Source organism: Sceloporus undulatus, chromosome 2 (genome assembly GCF_019175285.1).
Source record: "Sceloporus undulatus isolate JIND9_A2432 ecotype Alabama chromosome 2, SceUnd_v1.1, whole genome shotgun sequence".
In the NCBI taxonomy this organism is placed as follows: domain Eukaryota; kingdom Metazoa; phylum Chordata; class Lepidosauria; order Squamata; family Phrynosomatidae; genus Sceloporus; species Sceloporus undulatus.
In genome coordinates, this window is record NC_056523.1 from 296,965,134 (window position 1) to 296,984,026 (window position 18,893).

Sequence of the window (18,893 nt, forward strand, 5' to 3'; positions counted from 1 at the left end):
TCTATAATTTTGGACCCAAAACCTGCCCTTGACTTATACATGAGGTCAATTGATAGTTGAGTATATATAGTATGTTTTTATAGATTATAGTTAATTGGGTGTTATTTTTAATACATATAATATATGTATATTTGTGTTTGTTTCTAGCCATTGAAGAAGGGTTTTTCTCACTGAGGTCAAAACACGTTGAGCTTTTTAAAAAAAAATACTGAAAAAACAGTTGACCATCTCAGAGAACATGGAGCTTGTCTCCTCACTGTTTTTTGGTATAATGCCTGGACACCCTGCTCTGCCAACAACAGCTAATACTTGCCAGAAAGATAAATCATGCAAGGACTGATTCTGAAATAAATAGACACTCCTATTTTGTAAAATGTGACAGATTTTTTTTAATAAAGACAGGCACTGTTTGCTGTCCCAGTGTTCACTGCTGCCTTAAAGAAAGGCATATTGAGGGTTCCAGGGGCCAGACTAGCCTCCACGTCTAGGAGGACTTTTACCATCTTGGCCCCGACCCTCTGGAACTCCCTGCCCATTGAGCTCCACTCGGCCACCTCCCTGGCCCAGTTCAAAAAGGGGCTGAAGACCTTCCTGTTTAAACTAGCATTCCCTGATACAGGCCCCAACTAATTCCCCCCCCCCCCTCTATGTCAGCAGTGGCAAGCTGGCCAGAATTGTTTTTAATCCATTTGTTTTTACTGTATTTGTAACCCATGTATTTTATGATGTTGTACACCACCCTGATTATACAGAAGGGCGGTATATAAATAAAAATTTTATTTTATTTATTTATTTTAAATTTTCTTTCCAAACTGACATGTTGCTCAGCTGTGGTTTGAAAACAGGAAGTACAGTTATTTTCATCATCAGTTCTTCTGTGTAAGTGAAGCCCAGCCCAACACCAATTCTGACCTGCATCTGTAGTACCTTACAGCAGTATAAGAAAGCTGAATCCCAAAAACTGTTCAGGTTCTAACAGATTTTTATTAATTTACAATTAGTTTTTGTTTGGTATCAGGGAAGACACAAACATATGTCAAAATACTGTATTTGTTTAATTAAATCAGTGTTATTTAGGATTCTTGAATGTTAAATTTGAAGTGTATCCAAACATAAAGGTGTTCATAATGGCATCTAAACAGACTAAGGCAGCTTATAAACCACAAAGCACCAGCACTAATGAATTTATAAAAATCCAAAAATAGCATCTACATAAAACCTTTCTCATACCTGTTTGCATATCTTAGCGTGTTTAAAGTGTTTTCACAAGATGCCATCCCAGGAGAAATAGTAGCAATCTGGGAGCAAAAGACAACAGAAGAGAAGTTATTTTCTTAATGGATTTATATTTAAAAAGCAGTATAGTTGTCCCTCCCAATGTGTGGACTTGGAGTCCGCAGTCTCACTCCTTCGCGGATGGCAAGCAAGGACAAAATGGTGCGTGCACCTGAGGCATGCGTGCAGCGATGCACACAATTTCGAACAGCCATTGTTCGCACTGGGGACTTGAATATTTGCGATTTTCCATATTCACGGGGGTGGGGGTGAAGTGGAGGTCCCGGAATGGATCCCCAATAAATCAGGAGGGACAACTGTACTTATTTTGAAAGAAATGTAAATTTTAAAAAATGAAGTTGTGTATCAGTAATTACTTGCTGCACATTACGTTCTTAACTTGCCATCAACAATCAGACTAGTTTAAAATGCATCTATATTTCAGAGTACAGTCGTTCTGCTCCGCCCGCCCCCCCCCCCGCGTAAGGGAAAAAACACGCCACGGAGCGCACACCATTGTTTTCTTCCGGCACACAGCTCTCTTCCTTCCAGTGTGGCTTCCAGTGTATGCTGGTAGCTGCATAAAAACAATTTGTTCTTTTTGTGGGCCTTCAAGTAGTTTCTGACTTATGGTAATCCTAGAGTGAACATATTAATGGGTTTTCTTAGCAAAAAAATTGATTAGCTCCAGAAAATACAGAAGCTGCTATCCCATTTGGACATGGTCTCCAGTGAATTAAACTTGATCTATAAACATGTAACAAGATGCCTAAACAGCTGTTTTCACAATGCAAGCACGGCAACACACTTACCATACAAGTGCGAGAGTTTTCTCCTATGAATGAATCTCTGAGAACCTGAGTAAGTTTACTCGCTCTGAATGGTGTATGAGGTTTATTTCGGCCTAAGGCTCTGATGCACTCCTGTAAGAGTAAATATGTTTATACTTTTTCCTTCTCAAAATCCCTACAAATGTTTTAAATACAACTAATATTAACAAGCCAAAGAAACTAACACATGATGTGAAATTTCACATATTTATAAGCTAATATTAACATATTACCAAGGAACATCTGGTATTTCTAATTAAGAAAAATATGTGTGACATTTAATTTCAAATTCATCATTTCATTCTGATTATATATTGCTCAAAACTGAATTTTATGTCTGAACTGAATACAAACACTAGATTCTGGTGCATGCAAGAAGCTAAGGGCAAATGCTTTTAATTGCTACTGTTCTTCCTGACTTCTGGAGATCCTGCCCTGCAAAATGAAACAATTCACTCAAACCCGGGGCTGAAGAAGAGAATGCTTAATATGACCTTATTTATTACTGCTGGCACTGTTTTTAAAGCATCTTTAGGTTAGCTTAGAAAAATGCACTTAAAACCTCAGAGCAAATAGCCTTTTCTCTTATAAAATGTAAACCATGGGTATAATATGTGCACCTAAAATGTGCACATTTCCTTCAGAGAAGGAATTTTGTTCGTAATTTGGTTATCAAGGGCACTTCTCTAAATATGCATGGCCTAGAAACAAATCATGGTATCAAGGGCTGAAATTAACTGATTTTATTTTTTTACACTATAATTTGTAAATCTGGTTATTTTACTGAACATGGCTTTGAAATGTTAAATTTGAATTTCATTCATTTCTAGTAAAAGCAGTACTATAAGCATTCAAAGAATACGTATTGTTGCTGCTATACTCAAATGGCAGGGGTTGTGTCCAGACATAGTTGCTTGGAGAAACAATCCTTGCCTGGAATGAATGGAACCCCCCCTAAGAAGTACGAAACCCAAGAATTTAAACACACACACACACACACAGTCAATATCATCTGTTAGGTGCATTCCTAGACCAGTATAGGTGAAGATCAAATCATAAAAGGGGACATTTCTCATATGGCTGAAAAACCAAAGTTGACTTTCAGGGAGTTCTACATCTTTCCTTGTGGACTATGTATGCCCACTAAAGTATTTGACTACTGATAACAATAATGACAACTTTTCAAATATTTTACTAATAGGAAGCACATCACTGGCTATTTCAATCAGACTGGAGAATTTCTAAGTAACTCAATTCCAATCTATTATTATTATTATTATTATTATGATACAAAAACTGTTAAAGGTTGTAGATTGCACCATTCAATTAGAAATGTTCCATTTATTTCTAACAATAGTAATTTAGAACATCTGTGTTGCTTAGTTATTCTTAATCCCCTATATAATTAATCACATCGAGAAGATGACAAACAAAGCAGAGCAAGAGCACAAGAGTTCACTGCAGTTAAGTACAAATAAACACTAAATCTTGATCCCCCCCCCCCCCCATGTGCTGGGGTAGCAATGCAAACATATCCAAATAAGAAACATGTACATTAGGGATATTTATTGTTGGATTTGTATTGCTAGTAAAAACAAACAGCAAAAATGTGTACTAGCAAAATAAATACATGTTAGGTTCTTTTCCTAAGGAGAAGAGACTAACATTTCAAAGCCTGACACAATGAATGAATTAGACTATGCACAAAAAGCAACTTCCCCCAAAGCCAAATATTAAAGCATTTGAAATGTAAACAAATAGGGCAAAAGCAAGGGATAAAATTATACTATTTTGGTACATCTCCAGTAGACATGAAGATTATATTCTACACTTATCATCATCATATTTTAAAGTAGTCATACATTAGTAGTGTGTTGTTGTTAGTATAAATTGGTGCAGAACCTGTTTCATTTCCTGGTTAGTTGAGTAGGTATATCTGAAAGTACAGTCACCCCTCCACATTTGCAAAGGTTAGGGACCAAAGACCTCTGCGGAAGTGGAAAAACAGCTAATGTGTTAGCCCACCCCAACATGAATGATAAAGAGTCCTCTCCTACTAAGAGCACCACCCGTAACTCTCTTTGCATCCTGAAACACAGCCTCCCCCACATTTCCAAAGTGCTTCCACTTTCAATCTGAAGTTGGCAGCCACAGCAGCAAAGGATCCACCTTCTCCTCTCCTGCCCTCCCAGCCACACAAAAACAATACCATATCTTGCCTATTTTGACAAACTTTGCATTCTCCTCATTTCCCAAGTCTTTCCATTCTGAATCCAATGTTTACAACCATCACCACAAAGCAAAGGTGCGGTGCTGCTCTTGTCTGGCCGGGAGAGAGGGGGAGGAGGAGGACAGAGCAGAAGTTGGATCCTCCTAGGAGTGGCTGCAAACATCGAATTGAAAGGGAAGGTCTTTGGAAATGAGGAGGATGTAATCTGACAAAGCAAGGGAATGCATGGTGTTGGTTTTGGCTGGTTGGCAGGCAGGGTGAGGAGGGGGGAATGAAGAGATTGACCTTGTTAAGCAGCAGCTATAAAGTCGCAAATAGTCAAAACTGCACATCTGAGCCTGTGAATGTGGAGGGCCAACTGTAACTGTATTATTAAATATTCACTAATGCACCATTTGCATGTTTTGTAAACAATATGATATACACTGATGACCAAAACAGGAGCAACACACTTCCTCCCCTTCTCCCATGGTCAATTCTGTTTAGTTTTATATTTTAATTTGTAATATTGGTTATTTTAGTGAACAAATATATTAGTACATGGAGAATATAAGGTAGAAGAGACAGTCTAAATACCCGGAAGCCATCAGATCCTCTCTGATTTTGGAAGCTAAACCCGAGGGGGGGGCTACCAAGGAAAATTAGGTGAGATAGGCTATATTTCCGAGGAAGAAAATGGCAAAGTACTACTGAGTATTCCTTGCCTAAGAAAACTCTACAAAAATCATGGGGTCACCATAAATTGACAGGTGATTTGAAGTAGAAGATCAGCATGATTCCCCATTGAAAGCTTCAAATCCCTCCACCATTGAGTAATAGGAAATCAGTAAATATCAAGCTCTCCACCCTATGATTTTAGTCAGAACTAGATGAACATTCTAGGTATAGTAGCCCTTTTTAAGGCAAAAAAGCCAGCTAAACTCAAAGCTTAAAAAGATATTCATTTTAAAATATATTTAGGCTTTATAATATGTATATTATTATTATTCTCATTCTATGCCAAAACTGTCTGCCCCATTTTGTTTGAGTTGTATGACATTATCTCACATATGGCATTATCTCACAACTTAAGGGAATGCCTCTCCCTACACAATCCAGGAAAACCAGATTAGTTACAACTTCCCACAAAGCTTTCACAGCCGCAGCCCCTGAACTATGGAACAACTAGCCGGAAGAGATCCGCCTTATTACTAAACTAGAAGCCTTTAAGAAGGCACTTAAGAGGGATCTCTTCCGGCGGGCCAATCCATCTGATCTGCTATAACTGATCCTAAAGAACACCCCCACTTCTGACTCAATAGTATGGGAACAGACGACGACTGGATATTTTAATGATTGGTAGCAGTATCGCTGACCATTTTATTGTTTGTATTTTTAGATAACATTGTATTTGCATTTTGTATTGTTGAATTTTTTGCTGTAATCCCGCCTCTATACACAGGGAAACATATATAAAATTTATTATTATTATTATTATTATTATTATTATTATTATTATTATTCACACAAATGCACAGAGCACATTACTGATGCCTGTAAAGCCATCAAAGACTGACCCTCATAATTTTTTCAGCCATCCAGAGAGGGAGGGAGGTTGGTTGTTTCTCATTTTTTGTTTATAAATGAAAGAAGTCCCAACAGTCTGTGCTTTTATTTTAAGAACAGTTGTTTTTGGAAGAAGAAGCAGTGGCACATAGGCTGGACAGTCTGTTCTACTTATCCCCACCGTGAAATCTACCAAATGAAGCTGTGGGAACTCAGGAGGATTCCATGGAACTGATGCTCAAGAAATTAAACAAGTAACAATTTGTGAGGTCCCAGTGTGGAGGACTATGGTGTTGAGTACTTACTAAACATACAGCAATGGGGCAGAAACTCCCAGGTAATTGTGATTCTCAATCTATTCTTAGATGTCACTGAGATGTGGAGCACTATCTGCTGTTAACACTCACTTACACTAGCAAAGAGTAGAAAAATCACTGAACCAGTTGCTAATGTGCTCCATAGTATATCTCTCATACAATCACTGTGACTGGAAGTAAAAGATAGTTCTGGTAAAGTCATTCTCTTTTATCCACCTGCCATTTTCCATTTATGGAGAACCTGGGAGAGCTTCAAATTTGACAGAACTACCTTAAAACATTTTTTATTTTTCTAGGAAAACACCATGATACCCTTGGATCCAACCCATGTCATCTTTGATTTGAGAAAGTTACTCCATGTAAACTGTAACTCCCACACAAAAATGTTGGCATCCCAAGATTTCTGTCTCTCTATAATCTGAAATGACTAGGCCTGAGATGACTAAGACTTCCTCTGTGAGGAGAAGGGGTCCATATGTCCTATATTTCACCTAAACTCTATGTACAATGACCAGGAAAAAGTAAAAAATGTTTGTAAAATGCTAATCAGCAATTCATCAAGACAATAACAATTTCAAAAATGAATAAAGCAAAATGGCATTTACAAGGTTGGAGATGGGAGGGGAAGCCTGTGTAAAGGAGTACTTCCACATATTAGTACAAGCACACTCACATATATACAAATGAAGAGTCAACTATCACTTGAACAAAACTTTTATTTTTTTACCAGATGGAACAAAAAGGTCTAAGGTAAAATTCTACAGAGATTGGATGCTTAGTTTCTGTTCTTTTAAGAAGTTGATGTCCCAGTATATAACAAGCATGTGCTGGTCCATCCAACAACTCCCTTGGCTGCAAATATGGCCTCCTTGCAATTCATTTAATGGTTCTGCTTTCCCATTATTTTGGGCAAGGTTGGTGAATCTATGGCCAGTACTACAGTTCCAGCCTGTGCCTAACCACTAATTGCTAAAGACTTCTCTCATTTACTGTGACTCAAGTACAGTCGTTAATGATTACACAGGCCCATACAAATAAAGGTTCGACAACTTGTCATTCAGCACTTTGGATGTGGGAGAGCAAATTTACATACTTGTTTAGCTTAGAACCAAATTGACTGCATGGATTTGTGTGTCATTCTCCTGCAGTGTACCCTAAAATACAGGTTTAGCACAATCTTAAAATTCTGCTCTGAACTTCTTGGAAGAAGAGCAGGATACAAACACATATCATTCACTAGTTATAGTCTCGATATGGCCTATAACAGTGCATTACATACTACCCACAGGCTTGTCAAAGAAAATGTGTGCATCTATGCTAAGGAATGTAAATATGTCATCCCTTTTTCATTTTTATTTTCCAGTTGTTGCAGTGTAGAAAGCCAGAGTGGTTTCATTACATTAAATACAATAGCAGGCATTTATTTACCTTGAGTGCTAAAAGGCTCTTGTTAATTTCAGCACCTTCCAGTCGCGTTTGCCTGTCTGCACTAGAAGTGTCTGCTCCTCTTTCATTTCCAGCCAAGTCAATCAATGAAAATTTACCATGCAGTTTCCCTTTTCTCCTGAGAATGATCTGAAACACTGCATGACTCCGAGATGAGTGTGCATTTGCAGATGTCTGGCCAGATGTTCTTTAACAAAGGGTGAGGAGAGAAGAGGAGGAAATGCCATTGAACCACAAATTATCACCAAGAATAGCATCTTCAGCACTGTTTATCACAGTTAAGCTTATCTTTTCTATTGACAGTTTAAAGGATATTCTAGCTTTTATCAAAACAAAATAAACAAGGCGTTTGTTGCATATGCATGCCCATTATGTTTTCTTGTCAGCTATGATACAGACTGAGATACAACAGCATCTCTTTTTTCCTTGTCCCACTGATTAATTACTTTATGATTAAATTCTATTAAGAACACTTTTGTTTAGAAGTCAGGGTCACTTAAACAGGGTCACTTAAATTATTTAAGCCCAAACTTGAACACTGAACAATGTTATGTCTAGCCTTTCAAATCAGAACATGAAAATATGTCAAAGCATTGGTAACATGTTAAGACAATAAGCTGATTACACAAATGCATACTGTTCCTAACACAAAGAAATAGACTCTCTAGGAAGATATTGTAAGAACAAAAACATTTCTTTAAAAATTTAGGTAATTTCAAAATAGTTCTGCAATTATGTCCCATAAGAGTTATATTTTGAAAGGTCAAAATATTTAGAATTATTCCCACTGACACTAAAAATGGCAAAAAAGAATACCTGCAACTGTTGCCTATCTCAATAAGTTTTAATACATCTTCAACACATTTAACCTCTCGCTCCTGTAATCCCACCACCTGGACTTGCTGTTTACCATCTTCTAAAACTCTTAATTTGGTCTTCCTGTTCAATAAGTCGAAAACCTTATGGGGGGCAGGGAGAAGAGAGGAGAAGAGATATGTGTATTAACGACTAACACATCTAATGCTATTTGGAACATTAATTAATCTTTTGTCCTCTGACAAAACGAAAATCAGGCAAGAGATAAGAAAGATTTTTAAAAATCAGAGACTGAAATTTAGAAGACCTGTTAAATAAGTTCCCCTAAAATCTACTACAGATATAAAGATTTACAGTATTTTAAAAATCACATACCTTTCCACTGTAAATCTCAAAAAATGTTGCATACACTTGAAGTTCTAATTTTTTATAGTTTGGTTTCTTCAACATTAAAAAGACATCTCTAGCTGTGGATAGATTAAACACACAAGAAGTGAGTGATAGGGAAACCTTTACACACAAAATAATTAACACAACAACTTCTTTGTTTCATGGGCTAAATCCAGTTGAGGAAGGTGGGGTATGTATAAATAATTAAATAAATAAAATAATAATAATAATACCACCAACTGAGCCAATTACTGAATGGTATTATTATTATTATTATTATTATTATTATTATTACCCCACCTTCCTCCCAGTACAGGGACTTAAATTTCATTGATTTAAGGGTTCTAGTCTAGCTGGAATTAGTAATGGGACTTCAGACATGCATTCAATCCCTGACTATTAAAGTTAGCAGTTCTACAGCACTTTAGAATGTGAAGTGTACTTCACACACATTTCCTGTGTACACATGAAGCCTATCACAGCATTGACTAGGTGCAGAAACAAACCCATACATAATGCTAGGCTTGAGCATACCTCCCTCCCATTTCTTTCTCCTACACAACCAAGAGAGGAAATAAACCAGCACGCAGTTTCACTTTATCCAGTTTTAGGCTTCTCATTACATGTAAACCAGTAATCTTGGCTCAAGTTCCTATTGCAAAATAATAACATAAGTCAACTAGTCCCTAATGCAAAATAATAACACAAGTCAGCAACAAATGCTAGATTGCTTACTGAAGTATTTATCATACATTAGCCTTTATTTTAAATAATAATAATAATAATAATATAGTTTATTTATATTTTCCTGCCTCTCCTAGATGGATCGAGGCGGGATTACAGTTTGCTAAAATATATACACCAATAATAAAATGCATATAAAAACACATCAATAAAAGTAGTAGAATTAATCTTAAAAAACTAACTCAACATCAAGTGATAATGCAATAAAGTTATATAATGGTCTCAAGATGTCTCTTACATAAGGTCAGGTGGGTAAGCTCGCCAGAAGAGATCCGTCTTGAGTGCCCTCTTAAACACCTCCAAGGAGATAATAAGACGGATCTCTTCCAGAAGACCATTCCACAATTTCGGAGCAGTTACTGTGAAACCTCTCTGGGAAGTCGATATAAGCCTAGTTGATTGGTGTTCTAACATGTTCTTCCCACTTATTCTGAGAGTGCGGGGCAGATTATGTAGGGAGAGGCGTTCCCGCAAGTAACGCGGGCCTCAGCCATGTAGGGCTTTAAAGGTAATAACCAACACCTTGTATTGGGCCTGGAAGCTAATTGGCAACCAGTGAAGAGACTTTAGAACAGGTGTTATGTGGTCAAACCTGGACGAACCAGTGACCAATCTGGCTGCTGCATTTTGAACCAATTGAAGCTTCCGAACTTGGTACAAGGGTAGCCCCATGTACAGCACATTACAGAAATCAAGGCAAGAGATTACCAGTGTATGTACCACTGCTTCCAGGTCCTTTTGGTTCAGGTAGGGACGCAGTTGGCGTATCAGTCGAAGTTGGTACTAAGCACTCCTGGCTGTCGCATCCACTTGAGACAACAACTGTAGTGATGAGTCCAGGAGTACTCCCAAACTGCGAACTTCGTCCTTTAGGGGAAGTGTAACCCCGTCCAGGACTGGTTGACAAATCTCCTTCCCCGGACTCAGGGCACCTATCGCGAGTACCTCCATTTTCTCTGGATTCAGCTTGTGTTTGTTTTCCCTCATCCAGCCCATTACCGACTCAAGACAGGCATCCAGAAGAGAGATGCCATCCTTAGTTATTGCAACAGTCATAGACATAGAGAAGTAGATTTGGAAGTCATCAGTGTACTGATAACACCACACCCCATGTCTCCAAATGATCTCACCCAGCGGCTTCATGTAAATGTTAAACAGCGTGGGGGACAGGATGGTGCCCTGAGGGACGCCAGAAGTCAGTTCTCTTCTAGAAGAGCAGCTTTCCCCAGCATCATCATCTGGAATCTGCCCAAGAGGTAGAAATGGAGTCACTGGAGCGCAGTGCCTCCATTCCCCAACTGTGGTCTTTACATAACAATAAGACAGAAATCAGACAACTACGGTAACTCTATGCAGAGCATGCAGAGGAAAGGGAAGGGATACATTTCTAATCAGGCTTCTTTCTGCTCATGCTTGTACAGTATCATTAAACTATAATTCAATATTATGGGCAGAAACTCCACCCCCTTTGTACAACATGCATAAGAAATCTGTAAAACAGATCAAACTTTACATGTAACGTTTTGCATTTATTTTGCAAAACAACTAGCAAAATGTAAAGTCAAAGGCTTTCATGGCCGGCATCCATAGTTTTTTGTGGTTTTTTTGGCTATGTGGCCATGTTCTAGCAGAGTTTCTTTCTGATGTTTCGCCAGCATCTGTGGCTGGCATCTTCTCTGATGCTGGCGAGACGTCAGAAAGAAACTGCTAGAACATGGCCACATGGCCCAAAAAACCCACAAAAAACTAGCAAAATATTTTTAAATTGCCATGCATGAAACATAGTGGATTTGGTAGTGAAAATTACAGAGTGGCTAATCATTCAAAGAACAAAGTTATTCCCATATTCCCTACAGCAATTCTCTAAATTTCATCAAAAATCCACTCCTGGGGATTGGGGAAGCATTCCAAATGGGGTGGAACACAATGCCAAAGAAAGTCAGCCAGAAGAAGGTGCAGGTACTATGCATAAAGAGAGCTCTGCTGCCATAAAACCACATCCTTTCTTCAGAACCTTTCTTAAATCTTTCAAACAAGCCCCTCATCCTATATCATGCACTGTTTTGGAGACTTCCCAGTCCTCAGAAGCAACTTTTGGGGAACACAGTGAAGAGGATGGGAAAGTTGCCTGATTTCTGTCTTTTTGTTATGTAAAGACCAGAGTTATGGTTTAAAATAATGAAGTAAAAACCTTATACTATCACACCTTAGTCTAGTTCTTTAAGCCATCAGTCTCTATTTGGGCCTTCAATCTAACGCAAGATCCTATGATTGGCCAGGATAAGTTTTGGACATTTCTTTCCATCCTCCAACTTAAAATACCACATTTTGCAAGACCCAGTCTGTAGTATTAGGCCTCCCAGACTCTGCTCCCCAGATGCAAATTACTGATTTTCATCACGTACCCTAACAGTGCAGTATACATGATACAAATTATTTTACACAGAGCCCAAGGAAATATCACTTACCTGCTAGTGCATAAATTCCTTTTGAACAGTCTTGGTTCTTTCCTGAAAAATCCCCACCCATAGTCTGAAGGAAAATATAACAGAGTAAAATTATTTTAAAGATACATGTTCATGAGTAAGAGGCACTGAATAACTATTTGAACAGACTCACTAAAATCAGTGGGCATGTACTAAAATAATGATTGAGCTTTCTCCCTTCAGGTGCTGAAAACAATGATCCTTTAACAGCAATGGTAATGCTAAACATTCTGAAATAATTCCATTAAATATGAATCAAACCCCAAATTTGTATGGATTTTTATAACACCAAAGCAACTTGGAAGCAAACAGCCTTTAAAGTCCCTAACACATACAAATAAGTGGGGCCTGAAACAAAACATTACAATACTTCTCATTCAGTCCCTAAAAGAGGTCCATGATTGGCTGTTAATATGTAAAAAATCTCTTGTTATAGATCAATCATGAATAAAATAACTCATCATGTTTTATAACAGAGTATTAGAAAAACTTACATGGGTTTTTCCACTGCCTGTTTGTCCATATGCAAAACAAGTAGCCATTCCTCTTTCAAATATGGTTTCCACTAGTGGTCTCGCCGTAAACCTTTAGCAAAAAGAACAAAAAGACCAGCTATTACATTTAACGCATAGCTAGTGAAAATAAAACAAAAATGTCAGTGCAATCTTTGTAATTGTCTGCTTAAGTTAGACAGTTGGTGGGGGACACAACTAACCCAGAGCAATTTGACACAAGATCCATTCAAGTTTGGATTCAGAAGCAGTCAGATCATATTTTCTGCCTTCTATACACTTTAGAATGAGAGTACAAAGGATTTTTTAAGGTCTTTCAAGGTCTCTTAAGAACATTTCTAAAGCAGAATTCAATTTCCACACCTTAGAGGTTCGAGTGAACTGCCATGGAAGGAAATCAGAAAAAAGCACTGTAATGTTCACTAAATCACATAGGCCCAGATCCTGCAACTTTTAAAGTAATTTAAAAGCACAGAAAGCAGTTCAGCGGAAGGATAGCACTCACATATGTGCTCCAAAAGACCACTTAGGGGCGAAACAGACCATCTCTTTGTGCCGCCGTCCAGGTAGCTTCAGACTGCAGTGGTTTGACATTGAATGCTCTGAAGCTGCCCGGAAGTCGGTTTCCAGCTGCCTGGCTGCCCACACGTGAGCCGGCTCCAGGCATCTTGGGGGCATGGCAGTTACATGCCACAAGTCCCCAACATGCTGGGAAGCTGCTGCAGGGCCAAAATAGAGGTGCTTTTCCGCAGCCGAAAAAGCTGTTGAAAACCGCTCCTTTTTTGGCTGGTGCTACAGTGGATTGGGGCCACAGTGTGAGGCTGCCCTGGCCTCAATCCGGCTTTGTCAGGGGCAGCTTCAAGCCGCCTCTTAGAAGAGTTAACATGACCAATGAAAAGCCCACAACCAATTTAAGCAAAAAAGAATTGTATGTAGCATAGGTTACTTCATCCATGTTATTAATGCCTATGTTAATACTCTCATTCTTTGCTGCTATAAGTTCTTTTATTTATACAGTATAATGTTGTATGTGTTATATACATTTGTTGCATCTGTGATATGGTGTGCTTTCAACTTATTGATGATGATGATGATGATGATGATTTGCAGTTGCATACTCCTCTAGAACTTTTATTTGACCCTCTAGATCTGCTCTGGATTTAAAGTCCAGACTTTAAAGGAGCTATCCATGGTAGAGAACATATCTCTTGAACAGGTTCAGAACTTTGAGTTGTGGCTTTAAAATTCAAACTAAAATCTGGGTAGATTCACCACCACCACCACCACCACCACCACTACTCCAACATGGAAGTCACTAGCTGCCACTACCTAGACTGAAGATGGAAATGTAAAATAATTAAGCTTCCAGTAAATTGATCTGTGCCTCTGCAGGGACCTCCTGTGTCTTGCTCACAATTTTATTAGTTACTGCCAATGAATTCCAGGCAGCACTCAGGCTCTTCTCTTCCCCAATTCATCCATCCTTCCAATGTAGCTATAAAGAAGTAGAATTCAGCGAATAATTTTTCCAGACTCATCTTCATTCCTAACCCATCTTTAGCAAAAAGCTAGCAAATTTCCCAGAATACATGCACAGAACCATATATAATCTTCAAGGCAGACAAATACCCAATGAAATAGGGCAAGCAACTTCTCAGCCCCAGTTCTTAAGTATGCAAATGGTGCAGAGGATCTACCAGGCCAAAGAATGACAAAAATTATGGCTTGCTGTACAAGAGTCAGTTGCAGAAGCAGCTGCTGAACAAAAGATTCGCTTTGTGGTTTTTTATCATAATGTCTGGATGCAGGTACTTTCTGTTCTCTTATTTGTTTCTCTTCCAACAAACCAGAATGACAAAACCTGGAAACCAATTCTGGACAATACAACAAACAAACAAGCTCCTGATGCAAACTGGTGCAACAGACAGAATACGCCAGCACCCTACTAATAACCAATAAGCCAATATGCTTATTGTGTAATCCAAATCATAGCAGAGGGTAATAGCAAGAAACTTCAAAACATGTATAAACAACACATACCTGTAGACCATTTCATTAGGTGCGCTGTCATCAAAGGCATAGTCAAAGCGAAAAGTTTGGTTTTCTAAGTACCTTGTTAAATCCACTTTTTGTTTGGGTTCATGTACCATTACAACATCTTTGCTAGGGATTGTTATTACATCAAGATCTTTCATTACAGTTTCTAAAAAGTAAATGAAATCTGCATTAATTTTCAGGACTTATGACCACAATTATCTGATACACCCATGTCCAAAATTCTAATTTTGGATAGAATCAATTTATGATGGAAAGAGTTTGGCATAAACACATGCCTAACAGTACCCATGCATTTTAAAATGTAACTCTTACTGTGATAAGAAATACTGCCTACTTACATTGGAGTAATTCAATATATATTTAATGGAAACTAGAGAAATAGCTAGCCATTGACCTTAACACCAAGCATGGGATTATTTCACAAAGTAAAAATGTATCAAATTATTTTATGGAAAAAAAACCCAAAATATTTTGGCATTATTCCTCCTGGTAGATATGTTTCAGATGTCTTATTTTTTATGTAAAGGTGTAGTTATTTTAGAAAAGAAAGATTTTCGTTTCACATATATCTTTTATTATTCATCTGCATCTAGTTTTTAAAATTACTGTAGTAGAGCTTTCCCTTAATAATATCAGACTTGTACATTTGCACTCTAGTCAATTACCAACAAAACTGGTAAAATTAATTGTACATATATCATTTCTCTGTTAATATGCGTTTTGCTTATTTTTGTAACTTTATGGTTTAAATACTATTGCTTTAAATACAATTTCAGGTCAGACAGCTCAGTTTATTACACTTAACAAGCATGTTTAAAAGGCTTGTTGCATGAACACAAGATATCAAGAACATTAGCGATATTGAAGACAACTAAAGATTTCCAACTTGATTTCATCAGTTTGTGCATTAATTAATATCTATTGTTGATTGTATGAAATGACTGAATCAGCAACAACATACACAAAGCCCAATGTTTCAAAAGACAGACAAACAAAAGGTGCTTTGTATATAGCATCAAATATATTCATGTGTCCTATTTCTGTGCGGGGGAAATTGCTGTAGGCAAAAGCCTGAATATACTGAAGTTTCTCTCATACAAAGTGGTGTACACTAAATAAATGTTCCAGTTCCAGTTTTCCTTTAACTTCCCATTGCGAGAAAGGAACCAAAATTTAACATTAAATGATGTAAATGTACAATACTGTAGGTTTTACTAAAAAATTAAATAGATAATTCTGTCCTATATTTGAGGTGAAACCTTCAAGAATATTGCTGAAAGAAATATGTGGTTATCCTTCGTAAAGCAGATGTTTTACTTAACTTAGAATTTCAGGTGTCTTTACACTTGACTGTTGCTGTCTATTCTTGTTTTGTTTTTCAAGATGAAACCAGACTTTGGAAATAACTTGCTAGAAATATCTAATTACTTGTAACTAGTTCATTTCCCAATAAGCACAGTATAACTAAATTACAGTCGTGACTTACTGAAGAATAACATTGGCCCGAACACATGGTTTCTGTGTGTTTCCGGCTGCTTTGGGAACACATGCCCACAAAATGGCCAGAAGCTGCTCTGACGCCACCCTCTGATACAAAAAAATGGATCAAAAAGGCACTGTTTTAATCTGGGTCCTGGGCAACGTAGGTTAGGACCTGCGGCAGCGACCTGCTTTGAGAGCAGGCCATGTGGTCACCAGGATCCCATCCAATTGTGGCTGGAGCAGCCTCTGGCCACTCCTTTCTGGCCATCTGCCTCACCTAGGGTTGCCATAAGTCAGGACCTCCAAACCGGGACAAATGTAGGACAAATGTAGGGCAACATTTTCAAATGTAGGATACTTTTTTTAAAAAAAAATGGAGGACATGCGAAAAAATTGAGGTTTTTTTTTTAATCTTAATATAAATGCATGTTTTTTAGGCATGATCAAAATGGAGGACATTTTGGCATTATTCCTAGACAGATGGCAGAAATGGACTTGCCCTCGGGTTCAACTGTACTTCTCAGAAGTGTGTACTTGGGCAAGGGACTGTGGTTTTTCTTCACTGCGCATGAGTTTGTAAAAATCACAGCAAGTTACATTGGCCGTGCCTCAGAGGCTTGCTGATATCAATATCACCACCACCATCATCATCATCACCACTATAATTGGCCAAGAAAGGCAGACTTGTTAGCATTCAAATCGCCATAAATACACAGAAAATGCACTTGCATATATTTAATAATAAAAAATAATTAAAAAAACAAGGCAGGGGTGTATATATTTAATAATAAAAATTAATGTAATAAAATTAAAAAACAAGCTATAATAAAAATTAATGAAATAAAAAAATAAAAAGCAATAATAAAAATTAATAAAATAAAATAAGTATTTTATATTTTTAAAAATAATTTAAAAAACCCAAAAAACCAAGGCAGACCTAATGGCCACTGACTCAGCTTTCCTCCTCCTCCTCCTCCTCCTCCTCCTCCTCCTCCTCCTCCTCTGCCCCAATTCTGCCCTTCAAGGCACCCTTCCTCCTCCTCCTTCTCCTCCTCCTCAAGGCTATGGAATCCTGGGAACTGTAGCTCTGTGGACCATTGAGCCTCCTTTTGTCAAGAGAGCTCTGGTGCCACAAGAAACTACAATTCCCAGAATCTTATAGCACTGAGCCATGGATGCTTAAGGGGGGGGGGTCAAACTATTTCTGCAGCCTTTTGCTACCCTAAAGCCCTTCCTATTTACAAGCAAGGCAAAAGCTCTTCCTTCCAAGCCACTGAAAACCAACCCAAGTGGAGGGCTGATTGCTTCTTTCTCATTGGTCAGCTTCGGGAGAAATTTGCATATTACAAGTAAAGGTGTTTAGGGCCTCAAAAACGATCCTGTGATAAAGAATTACAAGAATACTGATGCGGTATACATTTAAAAGATGAGGCATTTAGACTCCCAGTGAAACATGAACGATTTATGGCCTTTTTTTCCCTCACTGTAACCTGGAAAGTAATGCCTTTTGCAAGACATATATACCAAGTGGGCTGGCAATAGCTCTGAGTGGCAGGTGTCCTGAAGACCGGCTCTCTAGGCTGAGCCAGGCAGGGAGGCAGGGAGGGTGGGACAAAGCCACGGGGAGGGGTGCAGCTGCCTCCAGGGCCTTGCTGGGGGGAGGAGTCCCGGGGGGGCCAAACTGGGGCGGGACCGTGTGGCCCCGCCCCAAACCGGGAAAGTCCCGCCCCCAGGTGGGACATGGCAACCCTAGCCTCACCCCATACTCTTGTTGTGGAGCAATTGCAATTTTTTAGTTAACTGCATAGCTATCAAGTATAGCCCCATTAAAAGGTAGACTGTTAATGTGTGTTTTTACACAAGCCAACAGCCTGCAGAACACAAATGTGAGTGGTTTTTTTCCTTAAGATTTAAGCTAAACTGAGAAAATAAGATTTAAGATGAAGAACTATATGCTTGAGACAATGAATAGCCACATATGACTTTCGAAAAAGCTGGAGAAATATGGTTTTACCATTAAAATAAATGATTCTGCCAATAAAAATACATTGTAATAATAGTCAAACACAGAAAGAGGGACAAACTGAAATTATGAAAAACTGAATTTGAGAAATAATAATAATAATAATAATAATAATAATAACAATAATAATAACAACAATAATAATAATAATAGGTTTTATTTATATACCGCCCAATCACTGGGAATCCGAGCAGTTTACAATAGAGGGGATAACAGACAGTTCCCTGCCCACAGGCTTACAATCTAAAAGACATGACACAAAAGGAGAAGGGAATGGTGAGGGTGGGGGGAGGGAATCAGGTCCAGCATTCTTCTCTCCCTCTGAGGCCTGGACCAAGGCAGATGGACCGGAGGGAGGGCTCTTCTTCTTCAGGCTAGCCCTGATGGAGCTGGGCCAGCCTACTCTCTCCCTCAGAGGCCGAAAGATGACAGTTAGGGAGGAGGAGCCTCTTTCTTCAGGCTAGCCCCTGATGGTATTGGGCTAGCTTTCCCTCTCCCTCAGAGGCCGAAAGATGACAGTTAGGGAGAGAGGAGCCTCTTTCTTCAGGCTAGCCCCTGATGGTATTGGGCTAGCCTTCTCTCTCCCTCAGAGGCTGAAAGATGACAGTTAGGGAGGAGGAGCCTCTTTCTTCAGGCTAGCCCCTGATGGTACTGGGCCAGCCTTCTCTCTCCCTCAGAGGCTGGAAGATGACAGGGAGGAGGAGCCTCTTTCTTCAGGCTAGCCCCTGATGGTACTGGG

The 18,893-nt window shown here is 38.6% G+C and overlaps 1 protein-coding gene across 5 annotated transcripts in view; it reads right to left on the reverse strand.

The window, feature by feature from the left end:
* KIF2A (kinesin family member 2A) overlaps window positions 1-18,893 on the reverse strand; it is an 81,131-nt gene that overhangs the window by 13,216 nt on the left and 49,022 nt on the right. For all 5 annotated transcript variants that reach the window (XM_042450312.1, XM_042450309.1, XM_042450310.1 and 2 more), the window contains exons 9-16: window positions 14,632-14,794; window positions 12,574-12,664; window positions 12,062-12,125; window positions 8,835-8,926; window positions 8,460-8,602; window positions 7,626-7,830; window positions 2,088-2,198; window positions 1,231-1,298 (exon numbers count right to left, since the gene is read on the reverse strand). In XM_042450312.1, coding sequence (XP_042306246.1) covers window positions 1,231-1,298; window positions 2,088-2,198; window positions 7,626-7,830; window positions 8,460-8,602; window positions 8,835-8,926; window positions 12,062-12,125; window positions 12,574-12,664; window positions 14,632-14,794 — 937 coding nt within the window. The remainder of the gene's footprint in view (window positions 1-1,230; window positions 1,299-2,087; window positions 2,199-7,625; window positions 7,831-8,459; window positions 8,603-8,834; window positions 8,927-12,061; window positions 12,126-12,573; window positions 12,665-14,631; window positions 14,795-18,893) is intronic.